Consider the following 23,986-nt stretch of genomic DNA (forward strand, 5'->3'; position numbering starts at 1 on the left):
GGTATCAGCCCCACCCACTTCATCAGCACTGCCCCCATCTCAGTTCGGGTCAGCTTCACATCTTGTCTGGACTCCACACAGGTTCTCAAATCCAGTGTGCACCAACTCCTCCAAAGGGCCTGTGAAAACCGATTCTGGGTACGACTGAGTTTCTGACTCAGTAGGTCTGGGGCAGGGCCCAGGAATTTGGATTTCCAAGTTCCAGGCACCGCTGCTGCCGAGGGTCTGGGGACTACGCTTTGAGAAACACTGGCCAGCAGCAATGCTCACTGGCCTCCCGCCTCTACACAGTGCCCACGCTGAATCATCCCCAAGCCTCCGCCACAGTGACCCCCTAAACTCAAAACTGCTCATTAACGCCCCTGCTGCAAAAATGTCAATGGCTCCCCACTGCCCTGACATATGAGGCCTTCCCCGGCCTGTGCCCTCCCGAGCCCTCTACCCTGAACACTCAGAGTCTGTGTCAGCACCATTTCCCTGCCTGCTGGAACCCTCTGCCCACACTTTTAGTCTACTAATTGGCTGCTAAACTCCCAATTGTGCTTCAAGACTCATCACAAACCTCCCCTTCTCCATGCGGCCATCCCTAACCCCCTCAAAACAATGGTTGTGCCTTGGGCCCTACAGTGCCTCAACATGAGATTGGGGACACCTAGTGCACTGTCTCCTCTACTGGCTTCATTTCTCATTTATCCTGGTGTACTTGGTTCCAACACGGAACAATAAATGCTGAATGAATGAATGAATGAATGAATGAATGAGATCCATGACTCATATGGCCCACAGGGCACCAACAGATAGAGTAAGAGAGAGCATAGTTGTCCTGCTTGGTGTCAACTTGTAAAAGACGAGTGCTGCCAGCCATGCAGCTGTGTCACAGGCTGTCCGTCATGAGTCCACCTCGCCCTCCTGACCTGGGTCCACAGGGAAATCTCTCTGTTTTCTTAATTATTTGAGATGCCCTTCTCCATTGTACTTTACCTTGGGCACAGTCACCAGAACTATTTATTCCAAGTGCTCATTTGCTCAATGACTAAGATGGGTTGGATTTCATTTTCAGTTTCTCCCCTGACCCCTTCTCCATGAAGATTCACCCGATCCCATACTTTTAACTTTCTTGCTTATGAAGCACCACGTCAATGACATCAAACTACACAGAACATCAGCCCCTGGTTAGACCTCTTTCCTGGTTCATAAATTATCACAAGAACCCTGTATCCACCATGATTCTTGATGGGAAATACTTTTTTAAAGAATATATCTGTAGGACACTGGAGGTTCACAGAACCATCAAGAGGCTGAAAGACCAGGCTTGGGAAAGGGCATGCCCCAGGCCTGGAGGTGCACCGGGCTCTTGAACAAGAGCCGTTTGACCAGGATGCTACCACCCCTCGGGTGCCCTGTGGAAGAATTCCCGCCATTCCTTTATATTTGCTTCATGCGTTACAACTGAAGCATCGATGGGCCGAGCTTAGGTTACATGCCCTACCGGAACCACGGAGGACAGGCAAGAGAGGGTCTAGTCATTTGGGCTGCTGTAATATTAAATGGGGCTCACTCCTTTAAGACCACACATAAGTGGAATAACCTCCAAATGGACAGTGAGGCCAGAGGTTTAATGAACATGACTAAGGCCAACTACAGAGCCTACCTTGTCCTCAATTCAGTGTGGGTTATTTTTCCGAAGATGCATTACCTCATCTTACCCCCAATGAATCTTCCCTGTTTCTCCAGTGTCACAGGTTTCTTATGTTTGTCCCACCCCTAAACCTTCACTTACTGTTTCATTACTAGAAGAAATTAATGTCATTACATTCTTTTTGTGTGCGCTGATGGCATTTGTCATTTTCTACCCTGGTGTAATTTATTGTAACCCCGTGGTATAGACAGTCATGCTCATGGCTTCTCTTGCCCATGCACCACAAGCTCCGTAGGGGCGGGGCCGTGTCTCACACATCCGGCCCTCCGCCTGCTGCACCTGACAGAGTCTGGCAAACGGGGCCCAGCAAGTACCTGCTGAGTTCACGAAGTCTCACGACTTCACTGTGATTCTTACACAGTGTTAGGTGGACTGGTCCCATTACCAATCCTCGATCCACCCTGAGATGCGACCATGCATCTATTAGCTTTGTTTCTCTCTTTGCTCCCAATTGCATCCTATGCTGACTGATTTTAAAAATACACAGATTATGCGATAAAATTTCATCAAATGCGCTTTGAGAATCTAACTCAATAGCTCTCCACTCTGGCTATACATGAGAATCACCGCAGAGATTCAGTCACTGTGGAGGGGGCACAGACATCACTGGCTTTTCGAAAGCACTGCAGGGGCTCCGATGTGTAGCCGGGGCGAGAACCACAGGGTGCAGGACCCTGTGTTCCTCTGCATTCTCCCCTTGCAGAATCTCCAGACCAGTCAGGCACGCAATCTCCCTGCAGAAATTTCACTGCTTCTTACCCAAAAGTTACACATATTTGTATTTAGAATGTTTTTTTATACAAAGCCTATTCATTTACTCAGAATGGAAATGAGACTGCCCTTCTATTCCAGTGGCCTTCTGGTGCTGGGACTGACCTCAGGAACTTGATGAGCCTCTGGCACTCGGAGGCCACGATGCAGTGACATGCAGCCGCAGCCGGCCTTCCCACAAACACTCCCTGGGGTCCCTGCAGAGCCCTTGGGCTGAGGCCCGGCGGGGCATTGTCTAGGTACAGTGACTCCCAGTTTGTCAGTGTGTTTACAATGGTCTGTTCGCTTGCCAGTCTTTTACATAAAACTACTAAGCAGTCAGCTTTCTGAAAAATAAGTGACATGTTGGTCCTGATGTCTGAATAAGTTATAAAAAAATTACTTTTCATCTCTTTCCCACCTGAACTCTTTCTCTTCCTTTCTGTAACGCATCCATCCGTGAGGGGGCATTGGCTGAGGACAAGTTATACAGCTGGCACAGGGCTAGGCACAGAGCAAGTCTTTGTAAGCACATCCATAAACCACACAGGTTCGCTTCCAGCCCTTGCAGAGCTTAATCGCTTTCTCTAATCTCATGGGACTGGAAACTTGCTAACTGCCAGTGGAAGTGGAAATGAGACTTTATTTGAGCAGATGATCTTTTTTAAGAAAAAAGCTGCCTTTCTGTCCTATGCTTGTTTGAACTGCCACAAAAACCTCTCTCTCTTCCCAAAATATTATCTGGGGTGTGAACTACACTAATTTATTTCTACAGGAAGTACTGGAGAAAATCATTAATTCCATCTCTCTGCTCTTGGTCTCTTGTCCCCACTCTCATTTGAGCTGTAGTCAGTAGGAGATCCCACCAATCCATTGGCTGCCCCCCCTGCCCTCAAAGGATTGAACTTGAAGTCGTTTGCAGGGTGCTCATTCTGACTCATCTAATTCCTTGGCCCCTTGACATTATCGAGGGAAACCCTTACAACCTCAAATTTATTAAACGGCAATGTCTCAATAGTTGCCTAGTTTCCTTTCGCATCATACTTCTATAGGCCAGAGTTTTCTAGTACTGTCCTCACTAAACAAACTGACCAACATCTCAACCTGCAGTCACATTTTCCTCTCTCATTTGATAGCCATTTTTGGTAAGGAAGTAAAGTTGGCTTCCTTCCTCAGAGGCAGCGCTGTGTCCGCGGTGGGTGGCGAGGACAGCTGGCTGGGCTCACTCACCAACCACCGGCCCTGCCTGCCCTGTCTTCCCACGCGTGACTGTGAACATGTGACACCACGACTGTCACAGCCAAGAACGATTAGAGTTTACTCTGTGGGATACCTCGTTTTTAATAAATATGTTTTGGGGTACTTTATTACTCTGTTCTTACTCTGCTAGTTAGCAAGCCCCAGGGTTCCTAGAGGACCTAGTCTTTTTGATGTATTAAAAACCAGGTTTTTTCCTGGACTTTGTACAAGTTTATTCTGAAACAATCATGTAATATATTTAACTTTACCCCTACTAGTACCCACTCTTTACATTATTCCTTTTTGTAACTGAATAATATTGGGATTGACTTTTTAGCTTTTTCTATTCAATTAAATATGTTGGGTTCATACAAAAAAAAATATGCCCCTCCCAATGTGTCCCATCTGTAAGGGTATCCCCCATAAGGGGTGTGGAAGGGAGTCAAAATTTAATAAGCACCTACCCTGTACCAGGTATTGTGCTTTATACAGAGATTACCTCAGAGCCACCGCCCACGCGGTACTTGAGATTCGTTAGAAAGCACATTACCAAGACGGACACCTGAGAGCCAGGATAAAGTTCCAGTGGGGCAGGGATATAAGGCTAAAAGGAAAATTAGAGAAAGTGTGGACCAGGAAGCCAAATAATAAGAAATACATCAGAGAAGCTGCAGGAAACCCAGAAAGATACAGATGAACGGAGCAGCTACAGGCCAGTGGAAAGGAGTCCAGCGCAGCCAGCAGCCACTGAAGGTAACTGTTCAGGCAGAATGCAGCCAAGAGAAAGACAAGCGCATAGAGGAGTTTGTGAGACCCAGCACCAGGGGCCTGGTCTGTGCCAGAGGTGAGACCATCTGGACCAGACTGAAGAGGCCTGGCTTCCTCTGAACTCAGGAAAGCTCCGAGATGGACAGGCTCACAACTGAGGCCACAGGTAAGATGTGAAGCCCAGATGAACAGTTCATTAAAACCGCTTCGTGGTGGTAGGTAGGTTGTATCAAGTGACCACATAAGACTGGGAACTTATACCTTCCGACTTCTATACACTGCTCTTTCCTGTTGTCCGGGACTGTTAGTAAAATTGTGTGTGACCCAACTTACTGACTGATTATAGTACCTGCTATTACAGCTGAGTCAGTCCCAAGGAGGGACACTGGAGAGTAGGAAAGGGAAAAGCCAAGGTTCAAGGCTTTGAGGGGAAAATCCTACATGGTCCTGGGCACACCAGGGCACTGCTCTTTTGGAGTTGCCTGGTTATTGTTGCACCCGCCCATCGGCTACTGAGAACCAAGAATAGTACCTCTTCTTCCTTTCTATGCTTTACAACTCCATTGCAGGAAGCAGTCTTACATCCTCTCCCAAAACTGCCTCTCCGCTTCTCATCCCCATGTGTGCATGATGACATCCCCACATATCATTGCCAGGCACGGCTTAGCACGTGCCTCCAATCGGCCAAGTACTTGCCCACCTGTTTCATGGTCCAAGACAAGTGGCATTCCCAAGCCCCCCAAACCCACCCCATGGATTTCCACTATTAGCAGTGGAATTGCCACCCACCGACGCCTTCCTGTGCTATTCATGGAGATGTTCTTACTCTCTTACTGCTGTGGCCTTCCTTAAATTCAGGCTGCCTGCCCCCCACTCCACACCCATTCTTAGCTTCCTTGCAAAGCAGGACAGAGGATTCCTAGCCCAGAGGATAATTTGCCTCATTCCATCCGGATCAGAATTTCTGGTGGTTGAAAGGTCCTCTGGGAGGGGATTCACTAGAAAGGAACCAGGCTTGGAGGCAGGCAGAGGTAGCTGGCCCCTGGCAAGGCGCAGACAGCAGCGGCAGTTCCTGGGTCAGAGGACCTGCTACTCCCCGAGGCCTTTCATTCCTCTAATGCAGCCAAGCTTTTCATTCTGCAGTGAGAGAAAAGGCCTCTGGGAGATGAAATTCAAGATGAAAGCAGGAACATAAGCACAAGTGAGGGCCATGGATTCCTCCCCTGAGAGCAAACCTTGCTGGTTGGGGGTCTAAGACCTTGGGCACTGGAAGGTGGGTGTCAGTGCTCTCATTACCAACTGCTGCCCCTTTCAAAACCCACCTCCAAGGAAAGGTCATGACCCCTGAAAACAAATATCACCGTTACATCAGCGTCTATGTGCTGTAAAAAGAAGCCTGTGCTAGTGTGTAAACCAAGCCCAAATGTAGCTCTGAAAAGTAAGCTAGAGTTTCCTGCTCTGGGGTTGCCCCAGCAGTGCCCCCACCCACCCACTCCTGAAGATCAGCAAGGCCTCACCAAGAGAAGATGGTAATTTCTCCTTAAGTATGAGCAGTGATACTCAGGAGTTAACTAAGAAAATCTCGATGCCTATTATATTTCTCTGATAAATGACAGAAATCTCAGGGTCTATTTTCCCTCCAGGAACTTAAGAGAAGCTAGGAGTTGGGGGGGATTTCCAGAAGAGTGTCAGGCATTCTTATTCCTCTGGGTTCCAGAGATGCCAGGGAGTATCCTTGACCATCACAGGACCTCTAGCCTGCTCAGGGGCGGCTGTGGAATGTGAGGAATTTGCTAATCTTCTCAGGGCAGGATGTTCATCTTGAAACAAAGATCTTACAGCCAAATCTACCTGGCAGGGTGTGGAGAGCCTGAAGGGTCAGGGTTCTCAGAGGACAAGGGGGCCTCCTGCCCTGCCTCCCCCAGGCTCTCACTGGGCTTCCTCCACCTCCTCCCCCCAACATTGCCACCCTCTTGATATCCACCAGCGTCCTCCTTCTTACCTGCTTCTTGTGAGCAGCACTTTCTGCTCAGGGTGGCAAGTTGAGGCTATTGGCCAAAATAAAGGGCTGGTTGAGCTGGGGATTTCAGGTAAACACATTCTGTTCTGTAAGAAGAGCCTGTACCTTTTCCACGTTTTTGTCCCCCACCCTTCTGTCCTGGGCCAAGAGTATATGGATTCCTAGGCAGGACTGCAAAGGGCAGGCAGCCATTTGTTGATGGGAACAAATGACCCGGCACGTGGAGCCCTTGGGTTAGTGCAGGACTCACCCACCTTTTCAGCTATCAGGAAGTCATAGCGAAGGGCCTCTCGGGTGCAGACGGCACCGAGCAGGAAGACAAAGACGAGGTACAGAAACCACCTGCAAAACACCCAACAGCAGAGCAGAGCAGAGCTGCCCCCACCTCAGCCAACTCCATCCCAACCCACCCCATGCGGCCTTCCGGTTCCCACGAGGACCTGACTCGAAGGAAAGAGAAAGGCTGGTTGTGCAGACTCCCCAGTTCATCTGGGAGGCACCTTCATACTCTTTCTCCTTACATTTTCTTAGCAAAAAGAAAGCATCATTGTTTCTTCTCCTTTTTTGCAGTAAAGTAGAAAAATACACAAAGGACATTGGAGGTGGGGGAGGGAGGCCCAGCTGGCCTCCTGGTTGCCAGGACTCAGGCCAGAGTCTACCAGCAGCCCCCACCCCTTCGTTCCACAAGAACAAGTTGATGATCATTCAGGCCTGTAAGTCCTGCCGTTCCTTGGCTTCCAGAACAGACTGCATCTGGCCTGCAGTGGCCAGGCTCTACCCCCAGATACCCTGTGACCTGGAACAAGTCCTGTGACCCCTGTGGCCTCATTCCAACCCTGGCAGTGAGAAGATGGGCCAGAGGTTCCTCCTGGGACCTCCCAGCTATGACCAAAACCAAAACAGAGTTCTTTCTTTACTTCCTTCCCAACTCCCAACTCTCTCTCCATTGGCTTCATTTTCTTCCCAACTTGATTAATTGTCCTGATTAGCATAAAACGGACTGGTGCTGTGTGCCTGGCTAAGAGCAAATTCAGCATTTGAGAAATACATATGTTAATATTTATAAATATCACAATGAAAATAATGCAGGCACTTTTAACTTTTCAAGGCATTGTCACATCTGTGATCTCATTGCCTTTCACACCTAACCAGTGAAGGCAGAGGAGCTTTTTCTCAGGGTACAACAAGAAAATCAAAAGATTCTAGAAGGCCAGAAACAGACCCAAGGCGACCCAGCCTGCTCATGTGGGTAGCACAGTGTGACCTAAAATCCAGGACAGCCTGGGGATGGTGCTGGGAGGCTAGCTGGGGGAAGAAGGGCCAGTCTTTAAGTCCCTACTATGTGTTTTTACACACAATATCCACAGCTTAAGAGGCCCACATGTTTTCGCTGTCCACATTTTACAGAAAAGAAAAAGGAGGCTCTGAGAACTAAGTAAATGGCCCAAAGTCACACAGCCAGGCAGTGTCACGGCTGAAACACAAATCTGAATCTCATTGGAAAACCCTTCATCTTTATGCTCCTTCCAAGGGTCCTGGAAACTAAATGGTTAAAAAATCCCCAAGTTCAAAATGCGGGTGGGGAGGGGGAGAGGTGGGAGAAAGGGAAAAAAAGGAAAGAAAGGATTGGATCTGTGTTAGTGACACTTTGCCCTGCATTCCCAGGCAGGGGGTATGAAAGGGCACTCATCTGAACCTGCCAGACTTGAATTTTCCAGCCCACTGAATGTTAAAAAGAGGGTTGGAATATGAAGTAGATTGGTCAGACTCGGGGTACTATTGGAACAAAGGCAACAATCCCCTCCCTCTTTTGCCTGGAGTTTTCTCTTCCTCTCTCCAGCTGATTGCCAATGCGGGGAACTTACGAGATGCCAACAGCTGCTAGGGAGCCCAGGGGGATGCTGGCAGTGGGCTCCCTGAGGTCACCCCCCATGTTGAAGCCGGCCATGACTCCTGAAAGACATCCATATGGTAGAGGGGTGAGCAGGGAATCACTTTCTCCTCTCGGGTCCCCTCCTGTGGGAGGGTGGGAGTTGCTCCTGGAAGCCCCCCCTTGGCAAGCCTTCCCATCTGCAGCTCTGTAAACCTTGCGTCTCAATCTCCCCTGGCAACTGGGAGGCATCCACAGGCATGAAAGGGACTGTTGTGTGTTGCTAAATGCTGAGGAAAGCCCTACCAGCTACAAAATCCTCTCACAGCTCAGTGCAAAGTAATGAGGGCAAGGGAGGCATCTGGCAGGCTGCACAAAGGTCCGAAGGCCACATACTGAGTGCTGCCTTCCACTGGTCAAGCAGAGTTCCTTGCCTCTGCTGCTCTCCATCTACACTGGGGTTCAGGTGTCTACAGGCAAGTCCCACCCAACAGTCAGAGCCAGAGGCCACATTCAAACTGCCTGAACTGCCAAAGGGCTCTGAACAAACTCCAAAGAACAACCCTGATGCTACCAACCCTGAGTCACATCATCACTGCTATTCCCCAATTAAAAAGTAGTTAGCGATGGTGGGGGGCGGGTGTGTTGCTCACCTCTGTCCATATACACACACAGAGGGAAGCTACAAGCAATCTGTTCTAAACACCAAATGCAGGTCCAGCCCACAAGAGCTCTACCAGCCCTGGTCAGGAAAGCCTCCTAGAGGGTGGGTACATCTGCAACGTGGCCTTGAAGCAAGATTTGCAGAGGCTTCGGGGAAGGAAAGGTCTAACCCCATCATCATGGATTTGTGAGCACTTTCGACCTGACAGGGCCTGTGCTAAGTGCTGTACGTGCACTTTTATCTTGTTTAATCCTCACAACAATATCAGAAAGGTAGAATTATTTCCCCCGTTTTATGGAAAAGGAAACTAGTGCTCAAAGAGGTTAATTAAAATAGCCTAAAGTCACACATTTACTAAGCGGCAAAAGCTGTGATTCAACCCCAGTCTGTCTGACTCCAAATGTTATGCTCGTGATGTCTCTGCAGTTAGTACTACAGAAGCTCAAGAGAAGTGGTGTGAAGTGAAAGCTTGGCGCCAGAAAGTTAAAATGGGGCTGTTTCAGAGAGTGCCCTGAATGCTGGACCCAGCAATTCTACTCCTAGGATTTTATCCTAAGTGAATACTCAAGGATATGAGTCAAAAGTTAGCCAAAAATGTCTATAAGTGCTTTTTTATAATAGTGAAAACTAGAAACAATCTAATATCTAAAAATAACGGATTGGCTAAATCAGTGATGATACATCTTTCAATAAATACCAGGTCTCCCAATATTTTCAGGAATATGTTGTGAAATGGAGAGATATTTAAAAAGCTATTGTTTCATTTTCAGAGGCATATTAGAAAACAAAACGTTTGGTATGATCCCACTGTAAAAAAAACCATAAATAGAGCAAAAAGGATGAGAACATGTTTTAAAATGTTGACAAGGTTATTTCTGGGTGATGATAAAAACATCTATTTTCATTTTATTACTTATCTATATTTTCTCAGTTTTCTACAGTAATAATTTTGAAATAAGGAAAAAATAATTTTTAAAGAGCTTTTTGTTTAAAATAGCATTTTAGAGACATTTTCTTTTCTCTGGTTCCCCTCCCTCCCAAGATCCTATTAAAACAGCAGGAAAGGGGGGAAATGGATACATGCCTACAAGCAAAGAGGACTGGGAGGGGGAGTCTTAAGTAGATGAAAGGTTCCTGAAAATGTCTGGAACACAAAAAATGCAGATAATGAAATGATAAAGAGTAAAAGGGAAGGAACAGGAAGTTTTGGAATGCTTCTCTAGAGGATTTGAATACACTGCCCGAGGAAAATCAGGACTGCTGGTGTGGATGTTTGTGCTCCAAATGAAGCCCTCCTCAGAACCAGCCATTCCCACAAATGTGCTGCAGTCTGCTTTCCCATGAAGAGGGAGCCCCACCGGGAAAACTGACCCATACACACTACAGCAGGGAATCCACGCCAGCAACCAAAGACTGCCAGCTGTATGATAAAAACCAGGAACAAACACATAAATACATGCGTGATAAAAATAGAACAACCTGGGCTGGAAGAAACATAAGAAGCAGGATACAGAAGAGAATTTTGAAGTAAACACTGACTAGTAGCTCCAGACACATCCAAGAAGAATATTCTATCCATAAAGAAAGTTGCCATGCAAAACAAAAAATAATCCAAACACCAGAAAAAGCTTGGGAAATTAAAAACATGATCACTAAAATTAAAAATGCAACAAAGATCTAAAAGATAAAGTTAAGTAAATACACTAGAACTTAAAACAGAGAGATAAAGGGGTAGAAAATTTAAGCAAAGAATATAATATCAGAGGCCTTCAGGCCAAGATGGAGGTGTAGGGAGATACACTTTGCCTCCTCGAACAACCAAAAGAAGGGCAACAACAAATTTAAAAACAAAAAACAACCATAACTGCCAGAAAATTGAACTGTATGGAAGTCCAACAACCAAGGAGTTAAAGAAGAAACATTCATTCAGACCGGTAGAAGGGGCAGAGATGGGCAGCCTGAGTGGAGAGGACACACAACAAGGCTGTGGCTTGAGACTGGGGCGGGTGAGACAGTGGCTGATGGACTTGGTGTTCCCACATTCATGTGCAGATAAACTGGGAGGAACAACTGGGGATCAAGACAGACCACGCAACCCAGGGTTCCAGTGCAGGGAAATAAAGCCTCAAAATCTCTGGCTGTAAAAAGCTGTGGAGGTTGCAGGGGCGGGAGAAACTACCAGACTCACAGGATAGTTCGTTGGAGAAGCCCATGGGTTCATAGAATGTACACAAACACACCTACCCGGGAATCAGCACTAGAAGGGCCCAATTTGCTTGCGGGAAACAGGGGAAGTGACTAAAAGCTGGGCAAGAGCTGAGCAAGTGGCATTGTTCCCCGTCAGACCTCTCCCCCACACACAGTGCCACAACACAGCAAAGTGGGTTGCCCCGCCCTGGTGAATACCTAAGGCCCCGCCCCTTACAACAAAACAGGCCGTGTTGAGACAAAGAAATATGGCCCAAATGAAAGAACAGATCAGAGCCCCCAAAACAGAACTAACTGATGAAGAGATAGCCAGCCTATCAGATGCACAGTTCAAAACACTGGTAATCAGGATGCTCACAGAAATGCCTGTGGATGGTCACAAAATAGAGGAAGAAGTGAAGGCTGTGAAAAGTGAAATAAAGAAAAATGTACAGGGAAACAACAGTGAAGGGAAGGGGATTCAAATCAATGATTTGGAGCAGAAGGGAGAAATAAACATTCAACCAGAACAGAATGAAGAAACAAGAATTCAAAAAAATGAGGAGAGGCTTAGGAACCTCTGGGACAAGTTTAAATGTTACAACATCTGAATCATAGGGGTTAGAGAAGAGCAAGAGCAAGAAATTGAAAACTTATTTGAAAAAATAATGACAGAATCTACAGCCATGCCACCCTGTATATACCCAATCTCGTCTGAAAAAGTAATGAAGGAGAACTTACCTAATCTGGCAAAGGAAATAGATTTCCAAGAAGTCCAGGAAGCTCAGAGACCCAAAGAAGTTGGACCCAAGGAAGCACACACCAAGGCACATCATAATTACATTACCCAAGATTAAACAGAAGGAGAGAATTGTAAAAGCAGCAAGAGAAAAGGAGAGAGTTACCTACAAAGGCGTTCCCATAAGTCTATCAGCTGATTTCTCAAAAGAAACCTTGCAGGCAGGAAGGGGCTGGAAAGAAGTATTCCAAGTCATGAAAGGCAAGGACCTACCTCCAAGATTACTCTATCCAGCAAAGCTATCATTTAGAATGGAAAGGCAGATAAAGTGCTTCCCAGATAAGGTCAAGTTAAAGGAATTCATCATCACCGAGCCATTATTATATGAAATGTTAAAGGGACTTATCTAAGAAAAGGAAGGTCAAAACTATGAGTAGTAAAATGACAACAAATTCACAACTATTAACAACCGAATTTAAAAAAAACAAAACCAAAAATGAACTAAGCAAACAACTGGAACAGGAACAGAATCACAGAAATGGAGATGACTTGGAGGGTTATCAGTGGGTTAGGGGAGAGGCGAGAGTGGGGGAAAAGGTACAGGGAATAAGAAGCATAAATGGTAGGTACAAAATAGACATAGGGAAGTTAAGAATAGTATAGGAAATGGAGAAGCAAAAAAACTCATTTGTAGGACCCATGGATATGAACTAAGGGGGGGCAGGGAAGGCTGGTGGGAGGCGGCTGCAGGGCAGAGGGGCATAAAGGGGAGAAAAAAATGGGACAACTGTAATAGCATAATCAATAAAATACATTTAAAAATAAAAACAAAAATAAAAGAATATAATAGAAGAGAAATCTTGGAGTTACAATACCCAACTAATAGGAGATCCAGAAAGATCAAACAGAGAAAACAAACTAATATGATAACCAGATAACTAATAGAAATAAATGTCTTCAAACTGAAGAAGACACAAGTCTTCACGTTGATATAATCCATAAAGTAGACAACACAAAGAACCAAAACACACTTCCATATCTAAATGCATCAGGAGAAATTCTAAGTATTTTCAAAGATAAAAACTGAACACTTAGACAAGGGAACAAAAATTAGAATGGGATCAGACTTCTCATCAGCAACACTGAATGCTAGAAAACAATGGAGCACTGATTTTAAAATTCTGAAGAAAAATTATTTTGAAACCAGAAATTTAACCAGATTACCAATTAAGTGAAAGTGAAGGTAAGCAAACAAGGGCTCCTAAAAGTTACCTCCACTTCTGAGGAAGATACTAAAGCATGTACTCCAGCAAAATGAGGATATAAACCATAACGGGGGGAAACATGAGACTAAGAGAACAGTGGTAATAACTCAGGAATGGAGTAAAGTCCCAGAATAACAGCTGAACAGCAGAGAAGCCTACAGGGATTGAAGCTAAAGGGTGCAGATCCCAAGAGAGAAGCCTCTGGAAAAAACTGGGGTCAACACAATGGACAGTACAGTTAACCAACTGAATGATTTTAAGGATATGTTTAATATATATTTAAAAGAAGAAAAAAGAAGGTTTATTGAAACTCCAGGGAAAGTAAATAAGAAAATCGAGGTCTAAATATGAAGCAAACGAAAAGGTGACATGATTTTAAACAATGAATGAAATTTAAGAAAAATCAACCCATTTGGCCATGATATTAGGAACATTTTCCCCTAAGCAGCACAAAGAACTCATTATAATCACAGCAAAAGGAATGGAATTCTAGCCCACTACTGTGCTCATCGATGAACAACAGCTACATAGTCACAATGGTATATATGTCTACTGCTTTTAACTTCTAAAATTTGACCTATGGACAAAGCACAGAGGACATAACTATAGCTACAAAATAGAATACAAAAATTATGTGCCTTGGTGAAGCTATAGCTAACCAGTATTAGGAAGTGGAAAGAGGGAAGATAAGCAGAGGGAAGAGAAAGAGCACTACTGTTTTTGTTGTAGCGGTGTGGAAAACAAAACTTAAGTTCCACGATTTTTCCCTCAGGACTAGCTTGAATGTTACAACCTTCTGTTAGTTTAATAAGAAAACTTAAATGGAGAGATAACCATTAAATGTGTTAGGTAGATAAGGAAAAGACTAGAAAATATTTATAGACAGTTGCAATACATTTTAAGTTAACTCTATACTTATTCTATATCTTCTCACCCCAAAAGGGAGTATCTAAGTGTTTGCTAAGAGAGGCAAAGAAATTTCCAAAAGTATTGAGCAGTTTGTCTTTTAAGTTACAAAGATTGTGGACTTGTAAGCTTAAGACAAAAATTTTTAAAATAGATTTGAGTGTGTGTGTGTGTGTGTGTGTGTGTGTGAGAGAGAGAGAGAGAAAATGTGTTTGTTCACTTTAAGTTTTAAACTACAGTCTTCATGGGATTTTGTTCACTCACCTGCTGATAACTTGTTATGGTTTCCCTGATAGTGGTCTAAAACACAAATATAAGAGGATTATGCAGATTCCCTTGAAATAACTAAAGTATTCCTTGTAAAAAAATGTGACTCTAATACACCAATCTTAAAACACTACACAGACTCTCAATTTCCCGCACCAACAATAAAAAGTGAAGGGATGCAGCCTAGAACTGATAAAATAACAGAAATTTAAGTAGATTATTTAAAGTTATAAAGGTAACAAAAAAGAACTAAAAACTAAAATATAACTCTCAAAAATCGGAAAGTGGATGAACATGTAAGGAAACTAAATTCTCTTATAGCTCAGCACGGAGTCAGTAGAGCATACGTACCTGACTTCGATTAATCGAGGCACAGGTGCAGGCATGAGGCTTGGTGATATACAGGTGACTCTGAAGGGCTGACAGGTTATAAGTGGTCTTCCCTATGGAGGGGAACTTGGAGTAGTGAGGGGTTGGAGGAGACTTGCTACACATCATAAGCACCTCTGTACTATCGTATTTTTTATCATGTGCAAGACTTACTTGGATCAAAAAGACATGCCCAGGGCCTGCCTTACTCTGACCAGTGACCTTGGGACTAGGTCCCATCGCTGAGGCTCTGCTCAAGGGCTAGAACAATCTGGTGCCAAGGGTATCCCTGGCCAAATCTCCATGTTTACCTGACCACTAGACCCACTAACTTCATCGCTACCCCTCCATGGGTGTCCCCAGGGCTGACCCTCTGCCAGTGTTCCCAGCTGCCCGCCCACATCAGCTCCCACTGCGACAGCCTCACTCTGCCCCCAAGCCCTGGCAATTCATTCAGCTTTGCAAGACTACCTACTGCTATTTATTCTTTGCCATTTTAGTATCGCCTAAAGTTTGCCATGTCATTTTGTATGCCTTCCTTCTGGTCACTTACAAAAGTTAATAAATGAAGATCTACAAAACTCTGCTTCTATAATATATGCTTTAATCCAGGGAAATGATCGATTAACCCTGATTCCTGCTTCCAAACGGGTTCTGTATTCATAACAATGCCCTTGTCTTCACCGCCATAATCCCCTACACAGTCCATGACCCAACTTTTGATTATAGGTCCTACTCACTGGCCTGGTGTGGGGTACACTGGGATCCTGGCCAGTGGGAGGAGAGGGCACTGGCACTGACACAGGCCACCCTCAGGAATGGGCCAGACCCAAACAGCCAGAAAACTGGGTTTTGAGACAAAATCCAGAAAGTAGGTAGTCAGTTCCACAGACACAAAGCACCAGACACAAGGAAATGGAAGCAACCTGCATTCCAGACGGGAAACCTCGTGGGCGACTCTTGCTGGGGTGACGTGGGTGACCTGTGACTTGTGTTAGGTTGGCTGGCATATTGTGGCTGCCGCTTCCAGAATTTCAGACTCCCCAAGTCTTGAGCAGACGACCTCTAGTTCTGGTGAATTCAAAATGTCTTGCTTGCCAGTTAAATCTAGAAAAAATTCTTTTGATTCAGTATGTTTTGCCCATGTTTGTCAAAGGTTATAAAAATTCTCTAGCTTGCTTTCTTCCTGCTTCTGGTGCAATTAAAAAATACTGTTGTTAATGTTAGAGCTAGATTTAGGGTGGGTGTCATAGAACAGATGCCATTTCCCAGAGCATTAGTGTCCAGATGTTTTACCAGAAGCTTAGCGAGGTTTTACCGCTGGGCTTACAAGGGCCTGTAATAGGCCAATCTCATTGTCCATCTCTAAGAAGACTAATGTAGCACAGTGTTCCTCAAAACTTATTTTGACCATTGAACACTTAAAAAATAACATACTTTATTCATTATTAGTATTATGGAACATAGCTTGAGGAACACTAAGTGTCCATTTTGAAATTATTATTTGATCTTTGCACTTTTCTCAGCAGGGTTCCTAAAATTTTTTTAAATGCCTATCTAGAATCAATGATTCTTAGAGCTGAAAGGTGTCATAAAGATGACCTCCAATCTTTTATTTCCTCAGATGAGGAAACCGAGACCCAGGAGGAGAAGCGATTCTGCCCCAGTTGTTCGCTAATTGCTAGCAGACCCAGCACGGTCTGCAAGTTTCCTGATCTGCAGTCGGTGTTCTTCACACTGCCTCCTACAGTCTCTCCATTTCATTCTCACACCCATGCTTTTCTTGGATTTCCTTTTTTTAAAACAGGGTAAGTGCACGATTAATTTGGGTTACCTCCCCCAGGAGAAGGCTGAACTTGTCGGTTATAATCAGTATGACACAGGAGTTTACCCACAGGTGTCCGTCACCAGTTCCAAAGCACTGTTCTGCGCCTGGTCGTGGCTGTGCCCGTCCTCACAGGCCTGACGTGCCAGTTCCTGGAAGCAGTGCGTATTTTGCCCCAAACCACCGTTCTCCCTGTGTCAGGATGCCCATGTGACTTAGGTAACAGCTCCTTTCAATGGTTTAAGTCTTCTGACTCGGTCTTCCACCCTAGTCCTACGGTCTTTTAGAATATCTTTATTGTTCTAGCCTCAATATATATGCAAGATGGTGTTGGCTATCACTTCACTAGGTGTGTTTAGGAGGTTAAACCTCTAGCACCATCCATAGGCCCCTGGGCATTGAGCCTACACCTACAGTTTGGGTGGCTTGCACCAGGTAACAGGGGGCTGGGGCCTGGTACCCTGGCTTTAATGTCTGGGCCGACCAGACACAGATGGCCAGGAGAGGAGCTTGACCCCTTATACAGCTGAAAAATAAGCTCTTAGTTAAACTAACCAGTATAAATATCAGGTTACCACCTACCAACATTTGCCAAGTCGAGGTCATCTTTTTCTGCCTTCCCCCTTCGTCAGCCACGGCACAGAGACCAAGGCTTCACCTGCTGCCTGTTAGCACAGCCCTACCTATTCCTTCTCACCCTATTTTCTTTTTTGTTCCTGAAAATGAGAATTAGAAAGGGGGAGGGGAGAAGCTTAATAGTTTTTCTAGGCTTTTCTGGTTTCTGTTAGTTGTTTATTAAAGGACTACTTATTCTTTCTCAAGAAACTTCCAAGCTTCCTTCTGGGAGCTTTTCAATCCAAATCTGTGTCCTTAGAAACCTTTAATTTTCACTTTCCATTTATAGCTTAATTGTTTCTCTGCTGCCTATTTCCTCTCTCTTTTTAAGTGCATAAAGGTATTGTTTTTCTTTTTAATTAATGTAGAATATCCATGCACAAAAGTGCCCAAATCCTATCTGTTGCCTTTCTGTTTGTTTGTTTCTCTCATACTGTTCGTCCACAGTGCAGCTCCGAGCCTCACCTGCAAACAGGGATAAGATTATTCACCTTGCAGGACTGTTGTAAAGTTAGAATGAACTACCTTGGCACCAAGCAGGTGTTAAATAAATGTCCTCTCGGCAAATATGGGCTCTATTCCTTACTCAGAAATCCCTTGGCTTCCTAAGGACTCTGGCAGTCTCTCCTCACCTTGTACCTGATTTCCAAACCCCATTCCTTCTCTGCACCTGGCTTGTTGATTTGGTTAGTCTTCTTGCAGGAAACTTTAATCCCCTCTTCACTCTATTCTTGGAGGCAGAATTTGTCGGTCTTCAACCCTCTAATGCCTTGACATCAGCTGAGAGACAGTGTCAACGAATGGGACATTCAAATGCCAGGACTCAAACAAGATTTGTTATCTTCTGGGTCGGGGGCAGCTCCAGACAAGCATGTGTCCTCTCTTCTAGCATCCTCTTCGAAGGACACAGGAAACAATGGGGTTCATCGCCTACAGTCTGGGTGACTTTGGGGAAATAACTTAACCTCTCTGTTTCCTCAACTGCAAAGTGGATTAATAGTAGAACCCATGGAAGGATGCAGGTTGTATGGGGCCTAAAACTTTCCAACAATATAGAGTTATAAATAGGAAATTAGGAAGAGGGCTTCAGGAGAAGCTCCTGGAAGTGCGGAACAGTGAAGGTCTCATTAGCGTCCTGGTAAATCTGCATCTCCTGTGCCAGGGGGCCGTGGGAGGTGCAGTGAAAGACTGCATCTGTAAAGTGGTTGGCATAGTGCCTGACGTAGTAGGCTATTGTAAAGATAACGATTATTTGGATATTTATAATAATTTTGATAAAATTATAAATTAATTCTATACATAAAACTACAAAAATGAACATGTATAATAAATAGAAGCTTCCTTCCTTTCTCCTGTTCCTGCTCAGAAGTCCATCAGAACGCAGTGAGGTAAGCTCCATCTTCGGGCTGTCCTTACTGGGCTCTCTGTTCTTTAAACGGGGGCCCCATTCTGGTACAGCAAGTTCTTGTTCTCTCACCCACATGACATGCGACTTAGGAGGAGACCTAGGAGATGTCTTGGGTGGTGAGGAATGCAGGAGGTGGGCTGAAGGTGGAGCAAGCACTGACGCTGTGGGCTGAGGGTCCTGGAGATAGCCCCCAATCCAGAGGGGCCCAGCAGAGTCCCCCGAGTTTCTCAGGATGTGGGAGTGTGAGCTAGGAAAGGGAATCAGGCTCAGGAGGGCTAAAGGATGTCAAAGAAATAGCACGACTCTTGACCACAAAGGTGACTGTGGACGTTCTGGTAAAAGCTGTTGGTTTCCCTGCTACGTTTTTATGCTGGGTGTGGTCAACCACAAAAGGCTCTTATCCCTTCCAAGTATGAGTTTGAGATTTGGGGATGGGGTTACATGACTTCACATACTGGTATTATTCCCAGTAAATTTCCATTTACTAGTTCCTCCATGTATTATGGTCCCGGATCCCTGGAGTGGCTGTGTGTGTGTGTGTGTGTGAAAACCCTGTAGACAGATGTTTGTTTTTCAGAAAAACTTTGGTGTAGCTTGGAGAAGGAAAGTACTTTCAAAAATAAAGCAAATACAGTCTGTCCAAGGCCCCAACCCCGCCCTGCAGCCACTACCACAGGGTGTGGCGGGTGCAGTGCAGAGGACAGAAGGACAGAAGGACTTACTTCATAAATCCAGAGGAGCCACCAAAACCTAGTCTTCAGCTGCTCCTCCCAGAAAATCTTCTGCCTTTGGGGTAAAATCTCTGAAGTAATCTAAATAATAGGTCTCTGGAGCGACATGGGGATGCATGGTGGGGGGACTAAGGTGTTTGTTCTTCCAAACTCCTCTCCCCCCTCCACAGCCTGGAGGTTCTCTTGTTCCAGAAGAGGATGGTGTTGGAGGGAGCCCCAGCCATGACTCACTCAGCGCTAATCCTTGGCAAATCTGTCACCATGGAAACTGCCAATCAACCATGCTTTTCATAGCTAACAGAACATCTGCCGCGGAAAGCCAAGTGATACAAATTGTTCGCCCTGCCTACTGAGTTTACACTGGGGCCCCTGGAAAACAGAGAGTGAAGGTAGGCAACCCTCCACAGCGGGAAGGTGGCCCAACTCAGGCCACTAATGAGCTGGGTGACCTTTAGCAGTTCTTCAAAAACTGCTCGGTGCTCCTCCTTTACCGGTTGGTCACATAAAGGGTTCAGATCAGTGATTCTTAACCTGGCTGGGCTGAGGGAGTGAGAGGGACAGGGAACCATATCCCCTAAGAGGGATGGGGTAAAAGAAGCCTGTGCAGACAGTTTGTTAAGTATTATAAGTTTATATTTGGAATATTACAAAATAATATTTTCATAATTTAAACCACAGAAAGTAAAGCTTGACTAAGGTTCTTAGGTAGCAATCTTCTTCAAAGGAAGGAGAAAGATACTCCTCTCTGGTTCCAGGAGGCATCTCAGAATTTCCAGTTTATGTGAGTTTTTTAGGATGATTATCAAAAACGAATGTGAATTAAAAGGCAAGACATCACTGGATTAGCTGTTCTCAAACATTACCCCAGCTCAAATTCTGGGCTACTGGGTAGCATCTTTGAATTGGAGGCACTGCTAATTCTGTCCTGAAGGGAGAAGTACCTACCATAGGGAGGCTAGTCACCCACCGTGCCTTCTTGGACTAGGCATCCCCTCTGACTAAGATGCGGGGCCTGGATTGCCGAAGGACGAACGCTGTGGGAACAGTGTGGAGAGGGCCCAGCCCAGTCACACTACTGAGGCAACCTCCTGGGGGGGCCTGAAAAGAATCCCCTGGAGTGCCGCCAGCCAGGGAGGCCCATAGTCCTGCCTCAGGTATAACTGTTAACTTGGCACGTACACCCAGGGGTTCTTGACTTGGCATGGGACTCACTGCCAGACCCAAGGAGACACCCCGTGGGAAGCCTCTATGTCAGGAGGCAGAGGAATGGGGGAGGTGGAGCTGGAAATAGTTTCAGATAACTTTAAATTTTTTTCTCTATTTTATTTCTCCCTTTCCTTTTCTGACCATTCAAAAGGAAGTTAACCTACCAGTTGACTCTTGAACAATGCAGGGATTAGGAGTGCCAACCCCTCATGCAGTCAAAAGTCCACATATAACTTCTAACTCCCCCAAAACTTAACCACTGGGTTGGCCAAAAAGTTCATTTGGTTTTTTCCATAAGATGGCTCTAGTAGCACTTAGTTGTCTTTAACTTCATTCAAAACAATTTTGTGTAGCCATTTTAATATTGAAGATGGAAGAAAATATGCAACATTTTTGGCATATTGTACTTTATTATTTCAAGAAAGGTAAAAATGCATCTGAAACGCAAACCAAAAAAAAGATTTGTGCAGTGTATGGAGAAGGTGCTGTGACTGATGGAATGTGTCAAAAGTGGCTTGCAAAGTTGTGTGCTAGATATTTCTCACTGGATGATGCTCCATGGTCAGGTAGACCAGTTGAAGCTAATAGTGATCAAACTGAGACTTTAACTAAGAACAATCAACGTTCTACCATGTAGGAGATAGCCAACATACTCAAAATATCCAAATCAATAAAAGTATTGGTAAAAATGAAAAATGTGTGCTTGTTCTATGGAAAAAACTAAATGGACTTTTTGGCCAACTCAGTACGAATAGTCTACTGCTGACCAGAGGCCTTACTGAAAACATAAACAGTCAATTAACACATATCTTGTATGTCATATATATTGTATACCTTATTCTTATTTTTAAAAAGTAAGCTACAAAAAAGGAAATGTTATTAAGAAAATCATAAGAAAGAGAAAATATATTTAGAGTACTGTAAACATTTGTTGAAAAGCAAATCTGCGTATAAATGGACCTGAAAGGTTTGAACCCATGGTGGTCGAGGGTCAACTGTATTTTACTGCCTTGGGAGTGCAGTGTGGCAGTAAAGAAGCAGAGCTTGCATGCACACTGTTTTGGGTTCTGTTTCTCAAAAGCCTGAACCCTTAGGAGATTGTAGAGTCTAGAGAAGGAACAGGATGGCTGGGGGAAGCATGGGCAACAAAAACAGAGCTCACAGGTCCCACTGCAAACAAAAGGACAGCATCCCTTGTTCATAAATTGTTAAGAATTTTACCAGACCAAAGCATTAAGCCATTATGAGGACCCTCTGAGCCTGGGGCACAGTGTGAATGTATAGGTTTATACCCACAGAGCTGGCCCTGGACAACGTGTCCTCAGTGTCAGAACAGAAGATTGCCACTGGAGCTGGCTGAAAGGACAGAAAGCCCACAGGATTGGAAGCAGTGAGGACCTGGAGCCAACTCCCAGGCAGCACTGATGGGCATCAAGCAAGCAAGACCTCGGAAAGGAAGGCCTGGGAAATGCATAGACTCTAAGCACAAGGTTCCCAGGCTTAGCAGATTTCTAGTCCTTGAAAGTGGCTCAGAAGCAGCAAAGAGCACACACCTGAAGGGATCTGCAGACTGGAAAATCAGAAGGCCTGTGGCGTACAGATGGTGAATAGTCAGAGCCCCCTTAACATGCTTTGGTTCTTTATAAGACTCTAAGACCCTGGAACAGAAGGCAGGACAAGGCAGAGGCATGACCCATGATTGACATCAGTTTTCAGTTATCCTGGAAGAATGAAGGCTTAGGGTCAGAAACTGACTCTCTTTCAACTCATAAAAGTGAAAGTGATGCACTATCTCTGGCACACCTGTATTTGAAGACCAAGATTCTATCTGCCACAACTGAGGTCCAGCTCCAGGCTCATGCCTGTGCCCAAGCCTCAGGGGGCGTCAAGTAGAGGCCACTGCAGTGATCCAGGTAAGAGATGAAGCTTGGGCCCGAGTGGTGAGGTGGCCCAGATGGACAGAGGATCGGTGAAGGAAGTATCACGAATTACTCCCCACTACTGGTATGAGCAATTGGCTAGATGGAAGTGCCATTTCTGAGATCAGGAATAGAGGAGAAAAACCAGTTCAGGGGAAGGTGGGATGAGTTTTTCTGAACATGGTGGGTCTGAAATACCCAAGAGATGCCATATGGGCAACTGGAACTATGATGTGAAGCTTAGAGAAGTCCAAGCTAGAGGGATAAATTTGGGAGTCATCGGTCTTGTGGGTGGTCACTGAACAATGGGCATGGATGAGATTCCAACATGAACAGTAGAGTGAGAAGAGGGCCCAGGCACAGCCTGAAGAAGCCCAGCATTTAATGGGCAGGCAGAAGAGGATGCACCTATAAAGGCAAGTCAGAGAGAAAAGGAGGAGGAAGTGGAATGCTCCCAAGAGGTCCAACACATTGACAACTTGAAAATGCCCATTGAATTGAGTCATGTGGGAATTACTGATGATTTGGAAAGGAACCCCTTCATTGGAGAGACAAGCTTGGAATTCCAAAAAGAAAGAGGGGAGGGGTGAACAGGCGGCAGAAACACGGAGGTGGGGGCACAGACAAAGGTCTGGTGCTGACTGTGAAGAGGAGAAAAAGAGGCCATTGTCAGAGAGAGAAAACTGAGGGACTGAGGAAGAATGATTAGTTCATTATTATTTTCTTTCAACAGCTGTGCCAAGGCATAACTAACATGCCAGAAGCTGCACGTGTGTAAAGGGTAACAATATGGAAAGTTTTAACATGAATAGACCTGTAAAACCATCACCATAGTCAGGTATATGTTTTTCACTCCCTGAAACTTCCTTGTTCCCCCCTCCTGCTTCCTTCACCCCCATATACTGGTCTGTTTTCTTTACTATAGTTGACAATTTCTAGAATCTTCTATAAATGGAGTTTTTTTAAATCATTTTATCTTCTTAAAATGTACTTTTTTGTCTGACTTCTTTCACTCAGCATAATTATTTTGAGATTCATCTATATTGTTGCATGCACCAACGGTTGAGTTTTTTAAAGTTTTATTTATTTATTTTTATAGACAGGGGAAGGGAAGGAGAAAGAGAGGAAGAGAAACTTCAGTGTGTGAGAGAAACATGATCAGTTGCCTCTCACACTCCCCAACTGGGGGCCTGGCCAGCAACCCAGCCATGTGCTCTTGAGTGGGAATCAAAGTAGCAACCTTGTTGTTTGTAGGCCAGCACTCAGTCCACAGAGCCACACCAGCCAGGTCAATAGTTCATTTTTTAATTGATGAGTAGTTTATATTGTATGGCAACACCATCGTTCATTTATCCATTCACCTGTTGATGAATATTTGAGTTGTTTCCAGTTTGACACTATTACAAATTAAGCTGCTTTGAACATTCATGTACAAGTCTTTACATGCTTTCGTTCTCTGCATTAGAGCACTGGGGGTGGAATGGCTGGGTGCATGCTTAATTTTTAAGAAACCATCAGACTTTTCCAAAATGGTTGTAC

At 45.0% G+C, this 23,986-nt stretch overlaps 1 protein-coding gene across 6 annotated transcripts in view; it reads right to left on the minus strand.

Annotated features, from left to right (window-relative positions):
- Positions 1–23,986, minus strand: part of SLC12A8 (solute carrier family 12 member 8) — a 159,700-nt gene that overhangs the window by 33,187 nt on the left and 102,527 nt on the right. For all 6 annotated transcript variants that reach the window (XM_024577885.4, XM_024577886.2, XM_024577887.2 and 3 more), the window contains 2 exons: positions 8,342–8,429; positions 6,731–6,818 (listed from right to left, as the gene is read on the minus strand). In XM_024577885.4, coding sequence (XP_024433653.2) covers positions 6,731–6,818; positions 8,342–8,429 — 176 coding nt within the window. The remainder of the gene's footprint in view (positions 1–6,730; positions 6,819–8,341; positions 8,430–23,986) is intronic.

This window comes from Desmodus rotundus, chromosome 2 (genome assembly GCF_022682495.2).
Source record: "Desmodus rotundus isolate HL8 chromosome 2, HLdesRot8A.1, whole genome shotgun sequence".
Taxonomy (NCBI): domain Eukaryota; kingdom Metazoa; phylum Chordata; class Mammalia; order Chiroptera; family Phyllostomidae; genus Desmodus; species Desmodus rotundus.